The 17188-nt window shown below is 44.0% G+C and overlaps 1 protein-coding gene across 1 annotated transcript; it reads right to left on the bottom strand.

The window, feature by feature from the left end:
- Positions 1-104: 104 nt before the first annotated feature.
- Positions 105-15453, bottom strand: LOC108681007 (E3 ubiquitin-protein ligase SHPRH). The gene is made up of 12 exons (XM_047884475.1): positions 12903-15453; positions 12023-12265; positions 10579-10772; positions 10332-10527; positions 9421-9603; positions 8695-8886; positions 7327-7517; positions 6678-6848; positions 5848-6001; positions 4306-5589; positions 2899-4012; positions 105-2835 (listed from the first exon to the last, which is right to left on the bottom strand). The coding sequence occupies exons 1-12, from the start codon at positions 15375-15377 to the stop codon at positions 2018-2020; spliced, it is 7215 nt and encodes a 2404-aa protein (XP_047740431.1). The 5' UTR covers positions 15378-15453; the 3' UTR covers positions 105-2017.
- Between the last annotated feature and the right edge of the window lie 1735 nt (positions 15454-17188).

Below are 17188 nucleotides of genomic sequence, written 5' to 3'. Positions count from 1 at the left end.
TATATACGACACGAGTCTGTACATGAATCTATTACACTATGTTCCCATTGACCTCGCTGGAGGACAATCGCAGTGCGTTTCACGTCGGGAGAATTCAAACAGAATTGAAGAGTTTATTTTTAATCAAATACATTTACGTCCAGTTACTTACATTAGTATAATCGCGCAGATAATATAGCGTCTGAGAAACGAAACACTGATACTTACAACCAAATTTCAGGTACGAAAGTTGAAAATTTCAAGAATAAATGCCCTAGGCATAGAGAACGAGATTTAACCGATATCACAGCAGTGAAGCGAAGCAAAGACAGCATATACAGAAAATCAAGGAGCGTAAAAATGATAGAAGGAAAGAAATGAGGCCAGTACTAATATAAAAAAATTATGGTACAAGAAATTTAACCACTATTTACCTTGTACTAATAAATCAATATAAAACACAGTGGAACAACGTGAAAACAATCGCATTGAACAGAAAATAAGACGGGAGGAGGTGAGTTAAAGAAATGTTTACATGCTCCCGCATGTTTAGAGAACTGAGTATTGATCACGTACTTTACTCTTATATCTCGCGTAAATACGGCCAGTAACGCCAGAAATTAAACGTCAGAAAACCGTTATTCTCACGTCAGCATACGCGTCATGGACGGCAGCCTGGCGGGCAAGAACCTTTGCTCATAAAACGAACTGATAAGATAAAAATGACAGTGAGTTTTGTGCTGACAAAAATAAGAGATCCAGTGGAGGTTAAGTGCTTCGTAACGATGATAGTGGATAGATAGTCAATTATACACGCAGAAAAATGAAGAAGTCAAACTATCCACGTAGTGACACAATTTCTTATACACACAGTTCGAGCAGATATAGGATGTAGCACTGATATGTCCTTCAGCGGAGCCAAATTGAGTCAGGATGGCCCACTTAATGGATAGGAGTAGGAGTGCATTGCGATTTGAACAAATCCCACTTATTTCTCTGATTGGATGTTTGAGCAATGAAGAACAACAAGCAAGCATTAAACAATACTGCTATTTTAAAAATAACCGTAATTTTCTTCTAAGAACACTGGAACATAAATCAACAAATCTAAATCACAACACACGCAGGTGGTCGAGAATTGCTTCAGTTAAATTATTGCAACACAACCATTACGAATGGCACAAAAGTAGACAATAAAATTCATTTGGAAGTGAAGGATGTAAATACCGTTGCTCCTTCGTTAACTTTACATGAGCAAATTACCATAGAATTGGAGATGAGGGCACCGTTATTACTGACATGAAGAGCATGAGGTTGAGATGTACAGCTCAGTCGAAAAAATTAACCACCATTAATTCTAGCATTCCGTTTAAAGAAATAAAATCGATATTTTGCATATGCTAGTCATTGGATCAACGCTTGTAATAATCGAGATTTCCAAGCAATGAAGTAACATAAAATGCTTACAACACAGAAGTTTCTCACGAAATACTCGAGATAAATCGTGACGTAATCTCCACATCGTCGACAAAAATATTTACAGCAAATTTGCGGTGATTGTAATTAAAATTCAATAATTCACGCCATTACTCTCCAGCCAATATAATTCATTTGTTGATGGAGGTTCAGTTTCAAATTTTAGTTTAATCATAAAATGTTTTCCGAATATTCGTACTAGGGACAGGGATCATATGTGTGACTCCTACAGTTGTGCGAACGTTTCAATATTTATCAACTTGATTTATGGTGGAGCAGAAATAATAAATGATTTTTTTACTGTAACATGTCCCTAACTGCTACTTTGTTTAATTCATTAACTTTTTGGCTAAAATTATTCGCCATAACGAATTTCACAAGTTTTTGCCTAAAATACTTGTGAATGACAAATAATTCGAGTCATTGAAACCTGCACTTTGACGAACATATACCTAAAAGGACAGCTACCCGTACTTTGGTGGTGAACGCTTCCTATTTAAGCTAAATATTGGAATGCCACATTTGCAATGCATCGTACAACAGAGAAACAGAAACAGCGAATTCAAGCCTCCTCTTCCCCAGCCCCGACGGCAGCAAAACCAACGAAATCAGCGTCGGGGCCTTCAGTACAAGACGAAGACGAAGAGCTGTCCTCGGTGACGCCAACCGCATTATGGTTACAGGATGGTGTGGTAGAACTGGCAAGAGCCTCACCAGCATCAGTGGTACCGGCATCGCCGGTAATGCTTTGGGAAACGTCATCATCTGCATCAGATATCGCATCAGCACTCAACACACTATCTGTGTCAACAGCACCACCAACATCAGTTGTAACAGTCGCACCACCAGCATCAGTTGTAACAGTCGCACCACCAGCATCAGTTGTAACAGTCGCACCACCAGCATCAAGAACCTGGCACTGCCGTATGGTGTTATTAAAGCTGCGCGTGAGGTTTGCTACACCCCCAGGAATAATCTTCTCGTTCGAAACAATGTCACCAACGTTGCAGATGTTGAATGAATTATCTGAATCAGGTTGAGAGCTAACATGAGTAGCGTCAGCAATGGGGTTAGTTTCTGCAGGAGGGTTAGCACTGTGAGGAACTTTGACATCGTCTCTATTATTCCTAACCGAGGAATTGGACTCTGCATGATCTGAACCAAGGGCATCTGCAGGCGACACGCGAGCATGTGCAGGCGACACGCGAGCATCTGCAGGCGACACGGGGGCATCTGCAGGCGACACGGGGGCATCTGCAGGCGACACGGGGGCATATGCAGGCGACACGGGGGCATCTGCAGGCGACACGGGGGCATCTGCAGGCGACACGGGGGCATCTGCAGGCGACACGGGGGCATCTGCAGGCGACACGCGAGCATCTGCAGGCGACACGGGGACATCTGCAGGCGACACGGGGGCATCTGCAGGCGACACGGGGACATCGCCTCTCAGAGCATCAGTACAATGTGGTGAAGCATCAGCAGAAGTTTGGTCCATACTTGCTTCTCCTGCAGAAGGTTGGGCGTCATTGTTTTGATCGCTTGCGCGGAAAGATTTTTCCTCGAGAGATTTTTGAACGTTGGAAGGTTTCAAGTCGTCATCGGGATCTGAAATCTTTAATGGTTGCAACTCTCTGCTAGAAGAAGCAATGTCATCGCAAGAAAGTTGATGGCTGAAACCCTCATTTGACGGAAGCTTTGACTCGTCTTGAGTGGACGATGAGACCTCATTGCCAGCATCAATATCTGACGGTCTATCGGCCGTTGACTCTATTGCACTTTGAACCAAAGGCGCTTCACTGCCAGGAAGGTCCGATCTTTCGTTCCTGCCTTCAATATTTTTAGATTCAGTGACATCAACTTCGGCAGCTGCAGTCTTCCCGGACGTAGAACTACACGAGGGCTGTGGGATGCCCAAGTCACCCGCCAAGTCGGACTCTCCCAGAAACGCGAAGAGCGTCTTAAGGTCTCCTATAGTCATGGACAGCTCGTCAGACGAGGCAGGAGGAGCTTGATCCTCCTCCTCTTCATCTTGGTCTTCCATAGGATCGTCAGTTCTTTTCGACGCATCGTCAACCTCAACAGACTTAGTAGATCCACCAATTGATTTATCGTTAGCCTCAGTAGAGGTAGATGGACCACCAATTGATTGATGGCCAGCCTCAGTAGAGGTAGACGGACCACCAATTGCTTGATCGCTACCCTCAGTAGAGGTGGAGGGACGATCAACGTTTACACCCGCCTCACTTTTCCCGGGACTCTCAGTGTCATCGTCCGTGGTCTTGGCCCGGCCAGGATAGTGGTGCAGAGAGCCCAGTATGCGGAACATGCGGTGCTCGATGGTACCACGCACCAGGAAACGATGCACCACCGTCGCCTTGGTCTGTCCCATGCGGTGGATACGCCCCACAGCCTGCAGCTCAGCAGCAGGGTTCAGCAGAGGATCCACCAGGAAGACGTGGCCCGCCTCCGTCAGGTTCAGGCCGTTCGCTCCCGACATGATGGGCAGCAGCAGCGCCGTGATCTCCGAACGAGATCGGAAAGCAGACAAGTTTACCTAGGAAGAAAATACGTACAATGAAACATCCGTACCAATATCAATTCATTTTATCATTTTTTTACAATATGAGAGATTAAAAAACAGGAGGCCATTATCAAATTATATTAACAAAATGAGTAGAAAATTGCGAAGCGAAGAAGTACCTAGGTACACATTCATAAAAAAACTAAAACATACGCTAAGAAAGGGCATTGACTCAAGCAGCTGCCAAAATGTATCACGTATAAAAAGAGTACATGAAAGATTGAACGCAGAACTTAGAAACATGGTACTTGGAGGCACTACCGCACCTGGAACTTGTTGCCTTTCTTCAACATCCTGAAGGGTATGCCGTTCTGGGCGAGGCCGTCAGCGATGACGTCGAGCACTTCATTCCAGGAGGAGAAGACGAGCACCTTGGCCTTAGGGTCCTCAGACTTGATACGCAGCATCACGCGCACCACCTCTTCAGTTTTGCTCGACAAGCTCCCCACCACCTTCACGCTTAAGTCTTCGTCCTTCTTGACAGATACTTTGTTGTCGACATAAGATATGTCACGAACCATCGTCAACTGACGACACAGCGGACACTTGACAGACCCGCGCTGTAAGCCTACCACGAGGATATTTTTCCTCGTGCAGATGAGCATCATGCAGCCTTTGCAGAAGCAGTGACCACACAACAGGACTGCCCAATCTTCCCCCAGCGCACAATGACAGATGGGGCAAGGATCAGGGTTCTGTCCACCACTGGTATTAACATCTTTTTTCTGAAGATTCTGCAGGTACAGCAATTGCCCAAGTTTGATCCGCAGTTCGTTCTCATTAACGATCTTCTCATTCCTGAACTTGAGTTCTTCTTCAGCGACCTCATTCTCTTCCAAGACGTACCTCAGCACCTCAACGTCGTCGCGCAGCAGATCATCTCCTTCGTTCTTCTTCTTCACTTTGCGAAGTTTAGGCGGGAGTTCCTCGTCGGGATAACGAAGACGCAGTCTGAGCGTAGCCATGTTCACTTCATCATGTCCAGACACTAAATCAAAGATGCAGCGCCAAAAGATTCGGTAATTGAAGAACTCTCGCTTCATCGCCTCAAAGATCTTCAAATGTGTTTGTCCGTCCTCGTGGACTTCGGCAGACACTTTGCCCAGAGAACGTGTCTGAAGATACTTGAATATCTTCTCAACTTCGCTCAAACCAAAGTTGCCTTTACGTGTAGCTTCCATCACTTGTGCTTTCTCTTTGATATCGGCAGTTTCTTTTGATTTCTCAGTGGTGCGTGTGTGCTGCTTGTCTGTGATGAGGAACAGATTCTTCTCATACTCGCGAAAGAGCTCGTGTATGGCGCATATTTTGCACTGGGGAGGCTTTCGTTCAGTGGGTCGAAGGTGGCAGTCGATGGCGGCTTCCAAGAGGTCCTTGGGGTCAGCATCAGCGAGCGACTCCACTCCTTTGATCATCGCCTTGCGTTGGGCATTAATGAGCTTGGTGCGCGTCTGAAGCATCGTCTTGAGCTGATGTTTGCTCAGCACGTGGTACAACACGCTCTTGTTCTCTTCAAATCGCGAGTATAGAGACAGCAGCTCATCGCGGACCTGACCAAAGCATATAATTGCACCAATCAAGCAGAACATTGCAACGAAGAATGAATAGTGGAACTTATCCTGCATGAGAACTTCCTATTCAAGGTCTTTAGACCACATAATTGAGGCATAAAAAATCATAAATAACATATTCGCTCCATATAAACGAAATGTCATAGTAAAATTAATACATTGTGAAGGTGGTCATATTGCACCATAGCAACGAAACATCCAGTTCGTTATCGTGAAGAGATGGCCAAAAGAAAATACCTCCTTGACGAAGTCGTCCCCGAAAGCCTGTAGGGTGGACAGCCACCAGTCCGTCTTGGAGACACGCGCCTCCTCCAGCTGCATCACCTGAGCTTGGTTGAGGTGGCAGTCCTTCTGCGCCTCCTTCATTTTGGTCGAGTATTGCTTCAGGTACCTGCAGCAATATGTGACGCAATACATTTACACGTGTAGATACAATACATTTACACGCGTAGATACAATACATTTACGTGTATTGCTTTAAAGATCCGTAAAAATGAAATACTGTATATGTTCATGAGAAGTCATCAAATTCTACTTAGTGATAAAGCAACAGACACAAGAAATCATTGGGTGAAGGCAACGCAACACTGGTACTTTCCTAAGAACTGCTAATCGAGGAAAATTCTAATTTTGCCACACAAATATTTTACTAGTACCTCGACGTGAATAAGTGCAATAGTTCGACTGACTAAATTACAACAGGGGCTAAATTACCACCCAATAATTGTTCGCAATACTTGCTTATTTATATGTGACAGTCACCACAACAAAAATCATGAAAAATTACATGTTATCTTCAGTCTAGGCTCTGCTTCTAATGCTAACTTTCTGTCCGCGCCTCACACATTGAGAAGCATTGAGTCAATGTAATAGCTGAGAATGGTCGAGGCGACCCATTCCCTCTAGCAGCGCCTTTTAATCATTTTCCTTTTATTGTGCCAAATGTCAATGAAACAGTAGAGAGTGGGTCGAGGCGACCCATTCCCTCCAGCAACGCCTTTTAATCATTTTCTTTTTATTGCGTCAAATGTCAATGTAACAGCAGAGAGTGGGTCGATGTGACCCACTTTTCTTTGATGTCTGCAGCACGCTGTGCGAGCTCGTCGTCATCGAGGGTGTGGGGGATGTTGGGGTGTCCCGCAGCGAGCAGCTCGTGCAGGTTGTGCAGCGCGTGCAGCCGCTGCAGCGAGTCCGTCTTGAAGTGATGCGCGTGCTCCGCCGCCGACGACAGCACAGCTCTGACGGACAAGTCTTTGATTAAATTAAATGACAGGAGGTTGCCTAATTCGAGTGAATAATAGGAGGTTACTTAACGTGAGTATATGGCAGGAGGTTACCTAATTAGAGTGAATAAAAGGAGGTTACTTAACGTGAGTATATGGCAGGAGGCTACCTAATTAGAGTGAATGGCAGGAGGCTACATAATTTAGAGTGAATAATAGGAGGTTACCTTATNTATACACATCTAGATGTGTATAAGAGACAGAGGTTACTTAACGTGAGTATATGGCAGGAGGCTACCTAATTAGAGTGAATAATAGGAGGTTACCTTACGTGAGTATATGGCAGGAGGCTACCTAATTAGAGTGAATAATAGGAGGTTACCTTACGTGAGTATATGGCAGGAGGCTACCTAATTATAGTTAATAATAGGAGGTTACTTAACGTGAGTATATGGCTTAGGCTACCTAATTAGATTGAATAATAGGAGTTAACCTGTAATGCTCGGCGGCTTCGGCCCACTCGTGCCTGATGACGCAGACGGCGGCCAGGCCGTTCCTGGCCTTCACGAGGACCCGGTGCGCGTCTTCGGCCTGCGTCTTGGTGCGCTCCACGAGGCGCTCCAGCAGCTCCACCATACTGAGGGGGCCCTTCTCGCGTGGCCGCGTGAACGCCCCTCGCACCACCTGCATGAGGAGAACCTTATGTAATAATGTACAGATTATATCTGTATATATCCACGAACATACGTAGACCCATGTGCATATGGAGGCCCATGTACACATGGAGTTGCAATATATTTATTTCTCACAAATGTGTACACATGGAGAGGCAATAATAACGAGGACTGAGAGAAGAATAACGAGGGACGGAAGAGAAGAATAACGAGGACTGAAAGAGAAGAATAACGAGGGATGGGAGACGAGAATAACGAGGGATGGAAGAGTAGAATAACGAGGGATGGAAGAGAAGAATAACGAGAAGTGGAAGAGAAGAATAACGAGGGATGGGAGAGAAGAATAACGAGGGATGGAAAAATATTAATACGAGGGATGGAAGAGAAGAATAACGAGGGATGGAAGAGAAGAATAACGAGGGATGGAAGAGAAGAAAAACGAGGGATGGAAGAGAATAATGAGGGATGGAAGAGAAAAATAACGAGGGATGGAAGAGAAAAATAACGAGGGATGGAAGAGAAGAATAACGAGGGATGGAAAAATAATAATAACGAGGGTTGGACGAGAAGAATAACGAGGGATGGAAGAGTAGAATAACGACTGATGGAAGAGAACAATAACGAGGAATGGAAGAGAAAAATAACGAGAAATGGAAGAGAAGAATAACGAGGGATGGAATAGAAAAATAACGAGGGATGGAAGAGAATAACGAGGGATGGAAGAGAAGAATAACGAGGGATGGAAGAGAAGAATAACGAGGGATGGAAGAGAAGAAAAACGAGGGATGGAAGAGAATAATGAGGGATGGAAGAGAAAAATAACGAGGGATGAATAACGAGGGATGGAAGAGAAGAATAACGAGGGATGGAAGAGAAGAATAACGAGGGATGGAAGAGAAGAATAACGAGGGATGGAAGAGAAGAGTAACGAGGGTTGAGAGAGATGAATGACGAGGGATGGGAGAGAAGAATAACTAACGAAGGATGATAGAGAAGAATAACGAGAAATGGAAGAGAAGAATAACGAGGACTGAAAGAGAATAACGAGGGATGGAAGAAAAGAATAACGAGGGATGGAAGAGAAGAATAACGAGGACTAAAAGAGAAGAATAACGAGGGATGGAAGACGAGAATAAAGAGGAATGGCGAATGAGAAGAAGAGAAAAAGAAAGAAAGAGTGAAGAGACCTGTGGATGGTTGCAGGCTTGTCGTAGCTTGAGCAGCGGCTGGAGCAAATGTGCCAAAGTTTTCCTGTCGAGGTCGCCGAGTCGCACGCGGTCGCCGAACTTAGAGAGTCGATGTCGCGCGTCGCGGGAGCATTCGTTGTGCAGCTGCCGGTAGAAGTGCTCCTCCACGCCGCTGAACTGCACCCAGTGGATCTGGAAATAATTGAGTTATAAAATGAGTGGAGAGACAAACAGAATAAAAATAAAAATTTCAAAAGGATTCACGCTGAGCTGAGCCCCGTGGATCTGGAAACAAGAGGCGCTCGGACTAAGAGGAGGTAAAAAGAGGAAGTAGCCAAAAAAATGAAAATAAATCGTAAAAATATTCCCGCTTAACCACACACAGTGTCTGAAAACAAGAAGCAGTGTGACGAGAAAGAAGTAAAAAGTGGCAAGGCCAAGAAATTGAAAACAAATGTAACAACAGAAACGAAACCTCGTGTGACCTATATGAAAGATACAAGTTTCATGCTTTTATATGATACAAAAAAGGCAATTTTATTTCCAAAATAATCATGAATCAACTAGCTAGAGTGCAGCTGTGAAGCTTCGTTGGCAGCTGTGGCACAGTCTCATTCCCCAGTAACGTTACTGTAACAACTACGATTACCACAAAAACAAATATAACAAAAACAACATACCTACGCAACAATAACACTGAGAACAAACATAAGCATGACATCTCACAGTTTCAGTCTGAGGAGGCAGGTCGATCTGGTGGATGATGTCCTTCTTAGTGTTGCGCCACATGAGGCCAGGCAGGAGGGCATGCAAGGGGCCCACGTCCCCGTAGCAATAACTCTCGTACATCACGCGGGTCCACCACGTCTCCAGACCCCACGGGTCCACGCCCAGGAACAGCAGTAGACCCTGAATACAATGTAAACCAATGTTAGTCTCACTTCACATATCTTCCAACCCAATGTTTTTACACAAGTGCAGCATACACTTTTTATCTAGTTTTCTATCAAATTCTGGACTTTCTGAGCCTTCTTAGGATGCAGGTTTATTTTAATTACAAGCAATCTTCCTCACCCATGGAACATTAGTAAAAATCTCAAGTTCATCGGCGCACGTCACCATTCAAGCTAAAAGAATAATACTAGTAAAGCCAAATTCCACAATTCTGCTGATAGTTCACGCATGATAATCAGCGGTCTGATAGAGCATGCAGTGTATCAGTTGCGGGGCATGAATTATCAGAGTATCAGTTCTGTACGATGAGCTGCCAGGCAGCCATCACACAGCGGTGATTTTAATAAGCGTTTCGCACGTAGCAGCCCCAGGCCACGTGGCAGCCCCAGGCCACGTAGCAGCCCCAGGCCACGTAGCAGCCCCAGGCCATGTAGCAGCCCCAGGCCACGTGGCAGCCCCAGGCCACGTAGCAGCCCCAGGCCACGTAGCAGCCCCAGGCCACGTAGCAGCCCCAGGCCACGTAGCAGCCCCAGGCCACGTAGCAGCCCCAGGCCACGCCGGTGCGTCACTTAGTATTCCGCCCTCGGTAGGCAGGCTGTCCTCGCCGTCAAGGCCCCGAGGGCAGTGGGACATAACTACCGTGCGGTCATGCCGTGATCAGATGGAAGAGGTGCAGTGCTCACCTGTAGGTCGTGCAGTGATCGCTGGATGGGCGTGCCAGTGACGCACCACCTGTGCTGTGCCTGCAGGCGCAGCGCCATGTGTGCTGTGCGTGCTGTGGTGGTCTCGACGAGTTGTGCCTCGTCCAGCACACAGCGCCACCACAGCACACTCAGCAGCGGCGTGGGGGCGGCCATGAAGCGCTTCGGGTACCGGAACCTGCAACATATTTACTGATTATTAACCTGCGGCCAGCAACAAAGAACAAACCTGCGGCCGAGGTCGCTGTTGCTGTGCGGCAGGTCGACGTAGTTGAGTTCCCTGCTGAGCGTCTCGTACGACGTGACGACCAGGTCGAAGCTGGCTAGTGTGCGCGGCTGTAGGTAGCCCTGGTGAGCCATGCCCTTGTACACGAGCAGCTTCAGCGCCCGGTGACGCAGGTGCTTGCTGATCTCGTCAACCCACTGACAAAAACAAACTAAACTTTAAACCTGCAACAAGGGTCACAAATCTAAGGATACGTTACAAAACCTTTTATCTGTGGAAACGTTAATTGTCGTCAATTCTACTCGTTTCTGAGTGTAAGGGAACGAAGGGTAAATATTTTGTAAACGGGTAAATTAACCATAAACGCTTTTTTAACTTGAAGAAATATTGGTATTGAGAGTTACCGTTATAGTAGTTAATTATGTTAAACCGCCGTCATTTGGTCGAGTGTAGAAGAATGAGAACTCGGCAGTCTTGAAGATATAGATGATAACCACCGAGTTGAAATTTTGGGAAATGTATGAAGAATTATGCAGCCTCGTGTCATTAAATACGGTACAAAATAGGTCCCTCAACATTATACACAAAAGATTCTAGAGAGCGTGATCAGATTTAATAAAAAATTTAGGCTGCCATCCAAATTAATGGCAAAAAATTGAACTTTTCCGTACTTTCGCCCCCCCCCCAAAATGTTCTTTTTGACCTAAAAGTAAAGCCAAAAAATTTGAATGAGATGTTTCAATATTTATTGGTTGCACGAAAACTTTATTTTTCTTTTTATAATGCCCAATTGCTGTTTTTTATGACAATATTTGATTTTTATGTCGAATGATGCATGAGTGTAAATTTTTACTTATTTACAGGAAATTAACAGTTGGGTTACATCGGTACTCTTTGCTGGCAATGCTAGGTTGAAGTTTATTTCCTGCCAGACTATTTGTTTGAGCAGAAATTATCCCGTCATGTCGTGCAGTCCAGACCTCCACAAGACAGCAGGTGAGGCTACAACGCTGTGCTTCTATCTTGCTCATAATTTGTACCACAAGAACAAATGAAACAATAGCGTATTCCTTATTTCATATAAGTATAGTATATCACTGAGATATATTGTAGAATACCATTAATTTAACCTCTGACTTAAAAAAAAAAATAATTTAAAATTGATGCCTTTGTGCCAGTTTGAATATTTATTAACGGACCCCTTTTTTTTTTGCTGCTGAACGTGGTATTTCTTTGATAACGAACTGCAACTCAGTAGTGCACCGTACGTAATTGATTCAAGATTCATTAGTAAAAACTCAACATTCATTGTGCAACCACTAAACGGAATTTGATTATTAAAATTTTAGGTTTATGTCTATGTAGTTGAACAAACCTGGACCAGGAGATCAGTAAAAAAATTTTTTTTTGCTTGGCACCCCACAGTGATGGATGATATTCATCAAACCTGATAAGTGATGGACGACGGAGCCACAATGAGGGTAGCCCCGGATGGCACAGGGGGCTGTTGGGTCCAGCAGTGGGGACAGACGTACACCCCGCGGTATGGGTCACGGGTGTCATACTCGACACATCGCGCGTGCTGGTGCAGGCCGCACACGCTGCACTGCACGGTGCCCTGCTCCCGCCCTGCGTCCCGAGGCGTCTTGTCTTCACCGCAGATGCACTCGAAGTACGCCTTCCGCGCCACCTATAGTAGCCATTAACAATAGTATAGTGCATTACATAGTACATTAACATACAATAGTACTGTAATATGTATAATAGTACAGCACATTACATAGTACATTAACATAGGTACAATAGTAGTGTACTATGTACAATAGTACAGTACATAGTACATTATCAATATGTAATATATCTTCTAGTCCGCCTCTGATAATTGTTAGTGACTGTGAATTAACGTTATACATGATAAGGAGCATAAATAAGATTTTAGCACATTATAAAGACATTATTTGTTCATCAAGGAGATTATATTATGTTTGGGATAAGACTATGGATTTATCACGGCAGCTAAGCAAGACGGGACTTGTAATGTTGGTGTAAAATACGTCAAACACTCGGCCTGCTGTTCTTTTTTGATATTACGACAAAAATAATCATTATAGAACCAAAGATACTCAAAGCTTTAGCAAAGAATTACACGAAATAAGCACTAGTCAGAGAATTATTTACTAACACATAGAGGGAATCTAGAATACGGGCAAATCAGTTATTTCTAGCGTTAAAAAAGTACAACGATTATAGTGAGCTGCAAAGGTGATGTTGACCTGATACAAGTTCAGGCCTCATGAGCATGACATGAGGAAGTGCATGATAGTTACCTTGGTCTTGAAGAAAGACTGTCTCCAGGTCTTGTTGTAATCTTTAGATGCGGCGCTCGCACATGAATAAATCGCTGTTTCTTGTTTATATTGAAGAAAAAGTTTCTCTTTTAAAGACATAAGGTAAGTTGGATCCTTCTTCACTTGTCGCAAATAGTCTGCAAATTCTTTATACGAGCCTTCCTTCTTGTACTTGGCGACGTCATTGTTCCAGCAAACTGATCGTATCACCGTTTCAATGGTCAACCAGTTGGGATTCAGCGAGATTTCTTCGTCAATTCGATTTCTTTTGACTTTCTTTGGTGGTGGTGACGTGGCGGGGGAGTCGGTTTGCCGAGACCGTCTAGTTCGTCTTCTTGTCTTGCAAGGCTCTTCATCATCAGACGACACAGGGCTGGAGTCGTAACATAAGTCGTCCATGTCACTGTAACTAAAACTGCATTTCCGCCTCCTCTTTGTGCGTGGTTTGCTAGAGTCATCGTCAGTGTGATTTTTGCTGGCTTTCCTTTTACGTTTCCCGCCGTAAGATTCGTCATTGGCTTCATCGTCGGAGCTTACTAGTTGCTGTGGTTTGGCGCGACGAGGGCCTCGCTTTGAGCGCGATGTCTCGACGACGTAATCCTCGTCCTCACTCTCAACTTTGAGCTTCCTCTTTCGAGACGAGCGTCTCACCTCTATTTCGCTATCAGAACTACTGTTAAGGCCTGGTTTCGGTGACAGCGCACGGATAGCCACAAGTAGATCGTTATTATCCGAGTTCGAAAGTTCATTGTTTGGAATCGATCCCTGTTCAGCTTCATTCGATTTCTCCTCTTCCTCATCAGTATCGAAATTGATGATATCGTCGGAAGCTGTTTTCTTTTTACGGCGACGCCCTTGAGGCAGTTCCTCCAGTATAACAGGCGCAAGGTACTCGGGCTTGGGCAAAGGACCGCACGGGTTGTTCAGGATACACGCGAGCACTTCGACCGTCTTCCCTAAACCCATTTCGTCAGCAAGGATACCGCCAGGAGTTGGTAGAATTTCAATTGGTTTGTTTTTGACGAAATAACCCCCGTACTTATTGTAATAGAGCTTGGTGCCGTCCAGCGCAGTGAGCTCCACAAAGAGACAGTGCATCTTTGGTTCCTCGTCTTCCTCGACTCGAGTTCTAACGTTTTCCTTGAAGAGCATCCACTGCACAGCAGCTCGCTGGTACGGTCTAAGAACAGGAATTAGGGATGGATGCTGTACGCTTTCATCAAGATATTTCTTCCCCTCGTGATAATTTTTCACGGCTGTGAAAAGGATATCGAAGTCATGCTTGAGTTTCTTGGTGCCGGTGTACACGGGGAGCTCTATGTCGTACAGGAGGCACACCGTGTCGGAGAGGCCCCGCATTGAAGTGATCACCTCGCTTGGGTGTTGCAGCTCCCGTAAGGCTGAATGAAGGAGGTACACATGCACCGTTACTTCCTTCGTCGTCGGGTCAAATGATGCAAATTTCAAATGAAAGTTTCGGGCACTAGCAAAACCGCACCATAGTGCATCATTTACAAAACCACTCAGTTGGAAATGCTTGAAGGAGTCGGGTTTTTTCTTCTTTTTGGAAGCTTGAGTTTGCTTACGAGGCTTTGGGCGTTCAGTAGCCCATTCAAAATATAGAGCACTGGAGTCGATATCAGGACAGATATATAAATAGCAGGAATCACACTTCTCCCATAGGGATAAATCAAGATCGGAAAACAGAACAAATTTGACCTCATTGAAGAGGCAAGCAGCAGACTTGGAGTCATCACGATTGATCTTCACTTTGATTAAGAAATTGTCAAGAACCTTTTCGAATTCCCCATAATACTGAATCTCCCCGCGCTTTTTTCTTTGTTTCGCTTTCCTGGCCACTTCATATCCGTCAAAGTCGAGGACGATGTCGTCGTCGCTCTCATAGTCGAGTGGAGTTCCCACAGATTCCGACAGAACTTCTATGCTATCATCGTCTTGGGCAAGCTCGTCACTGGAATCATCAATGTCAGGACTTGCATGTCGTGCGGCGCTACTTCGTCTGGTAGGCACAGGAACGTAGTCATCGTCAGAGCTGTCACTGTATTCGTCAGCAACATTGAAGACCACAGATTTCGATACTCTGTCTCTCCTGCCTCTTGTTCCCAGGCTCAGGATTGGCTGCAGGACTGGCAGCTCCTCTATCTCATTAGGGCTGCTATCATCATCAGACACCAATGTTAAAACATCATCTTGTGTACTTCCTTCAGCCGATGATGCAGTCGAACACCTCACCCATGTTAGGTTGAATCCTCCATTCTCGCTGGTGGAGGGTTGAGCCTCATCTTCCTGAGCATCAGACGTGCCAGACTTGAGGAGCGCGGCGATGTCAGGGTGGGCATCACTCACAGAATTAACAGTGGAAAGGTCCCACGATCCCAGGCGCTGGGCTACATCCCCCAGCTGCAGGGGATTACTGGCTTTTTTTCGTACCATGGCTAATAATATGAACCCCTTACCTACAGGGGTTAATTAAAAAAAATGATCCTAACGATTTTAAGCTTACTATGCTGTAAAAATAGAAACATTCATATCAAGTAACATTTGCTGGAAATTCGAATGTGCATCATACATTTAAATAAGAAAAGAGTGACATTGACTAAATAAAAATAGTGTTTTCTCCTACTCACTTCACTGCCCAACAATTCATTTCAATGGAGTTTTCAAGAATTATCATCCCTTAGATACAAAAGGACATATGGTCAATAATAAGATTGACCATCAGTTACACTTCACCATAGATGCTCATTTATCATCAATACAGGCAGTGGTTAACAACCAATAAGCAGCATAATGACCAATTACCTATACCGCTAACTAGGAAGGTATTAATGTGTTAAGCACTTTTTATGTCTAAGGCGTGATTCTTTTCATGTGTATTTACATACTCTTTGGTGGTTTCACAAAACTAACAAATTAACAATGGGTACCGTATGGGATAAATTATTTGAACTCAAAATATTTGAATGCAGAAATACCTACATAGAGGCTACATTTCTGATATGTTCAAAGGTCAAATAAATTTGTATTAGACTAAATGACTAAGAAATGCAAGGTAATTTTGCATGGGGTATTACATGATTTTAGTGACAAGCAGCAAGTGTGCAAGCCAAGGTAAGTGCAGTACATATCTGCTGAGTAGGGACTTGCGTATCATTGATGATTTGACAGTAGTTGTTGATTGAAAATCAGCCAATCTGGAGTATCAGCCAGAATTTTCTAAAAATAGCAGGAGAATAAACTATTGTTTGAATGATAATTTTTGAAAATTGCAGGTTCCAATAGGTAATTTTTCTTAATTTACACTAAAGAAATGGGGAAAAGGCCATAAAGACAAGTTCAATTTGTCAGATAACTCAGATTCATAGGTGTTTTGTGCTAATTCATGGTTGGCATCTGCCAAATTTTCCAGTTTACATCTGAGGCCTTGATGACTGTCGACTGACAAGGGACAAAGGTTGATGCATACTTGATATTAAATTTAATAAAATGATGATGATGACCCTGACAGGCTGACAGTTGATTTTTCATGTTTAACAATTTACTTGGTGCAGCAGTGGCCCATAGTGTCAATGCAGAGACTTATTTAGACTCCTCCTCAAGTTCACTTCTGAGTCCTATAAGAAGAAAAGAAAAGTATCATGGATACCAGCATCCAGCTGTAACCAGCATTATCATACATAAAAAATGGTTTAAATGTCAAGTACGGTAGATGAAGAAATTCAAAGTGAACTGATTCTAAAAAATCTAAGGTTTGTCCCTAACACACTATGACTGCAGACTGTCTGCAGTGCAGTACACACTAAGAATTGTCAGTGTTGTATATGTTAAACAGTTTATGGAAAATTTGAACATTATATGAAAGGGTAATACTTTAGATTAGGTGCATCCAAAAAAAAGGGTGTTTTTTATATATTTTTTGGGGTGTAGATTAAGAATCTGAAATCCATTTTTGGTGGTTGGCATCGGAAATTTTTAATGGAACCTGTTCCTAACTGGACCTAACCTGTGAGGTTTTTGTTGATTGGCTAGGTTTTTCCGGCCGCCGGACAGACTCCAAACATAGAAAAAACCTAGCCAATCAATGAAAACCTCGCAGGTTAGGTCCAGTTAGGAACAGTTTCCATTAAAAATTTCTGATGCCGACCACCAAAAACGGATTTCAAATTCTTAATCTACACCCCAAAAAACATATAATTAAAAAAAACAACTTTTTTCGATGCACTTAATCTAAAGTAATACCTATG

The sequence above is a fragment of the Hyalella azteca genome, unplaced genomic scaffold, assembly GCF_000764305.2.
Source record: "Hyalella azteca isolate HAZT.00-mixed unplaced genomic scaffold, Hazt_2.0.2 contig15455, whole genome shotgun sequence".
NCBI classification, from domain to species: domain Eukaryota; kingdom Metazoa; phylum Arthropoda; class Malacostraca; order Amphipoda; family Hyalellidae; genus Hyalella; species Hyalella azteca.
The sequence above is the reverse complement of the archived record's forward strand: the minus strand, read 5'-3'. Positions and strand labels throughout refer to the sequence as shown.

Excerpts from the sequence above, each read along its gene's own strand:
- LOC108681007 (XM_047884475.1), bottom strand. The coding sequence starts at position 15,377 with ATGGTACGAAAAAAAGCCAGTAATCCCCTGCAGCTGGGGGATGTAGCC. Across the intron at positions 10,528-10,578 it reads AACAGCGACCTCGGCCGCAG|GTTCCGGTACCCGAAGCGCT; the intron begins GTTTGTTCTTTG and ends AATATGTTGCAG. Across the intron at positions 9,604-10,331 it reads GATCACTGCACGACCTACAG|GGTCTACTGCTGTTCCTGGG; the intron begins GTGAGCACTGCA and ends CATTGTATTCAG.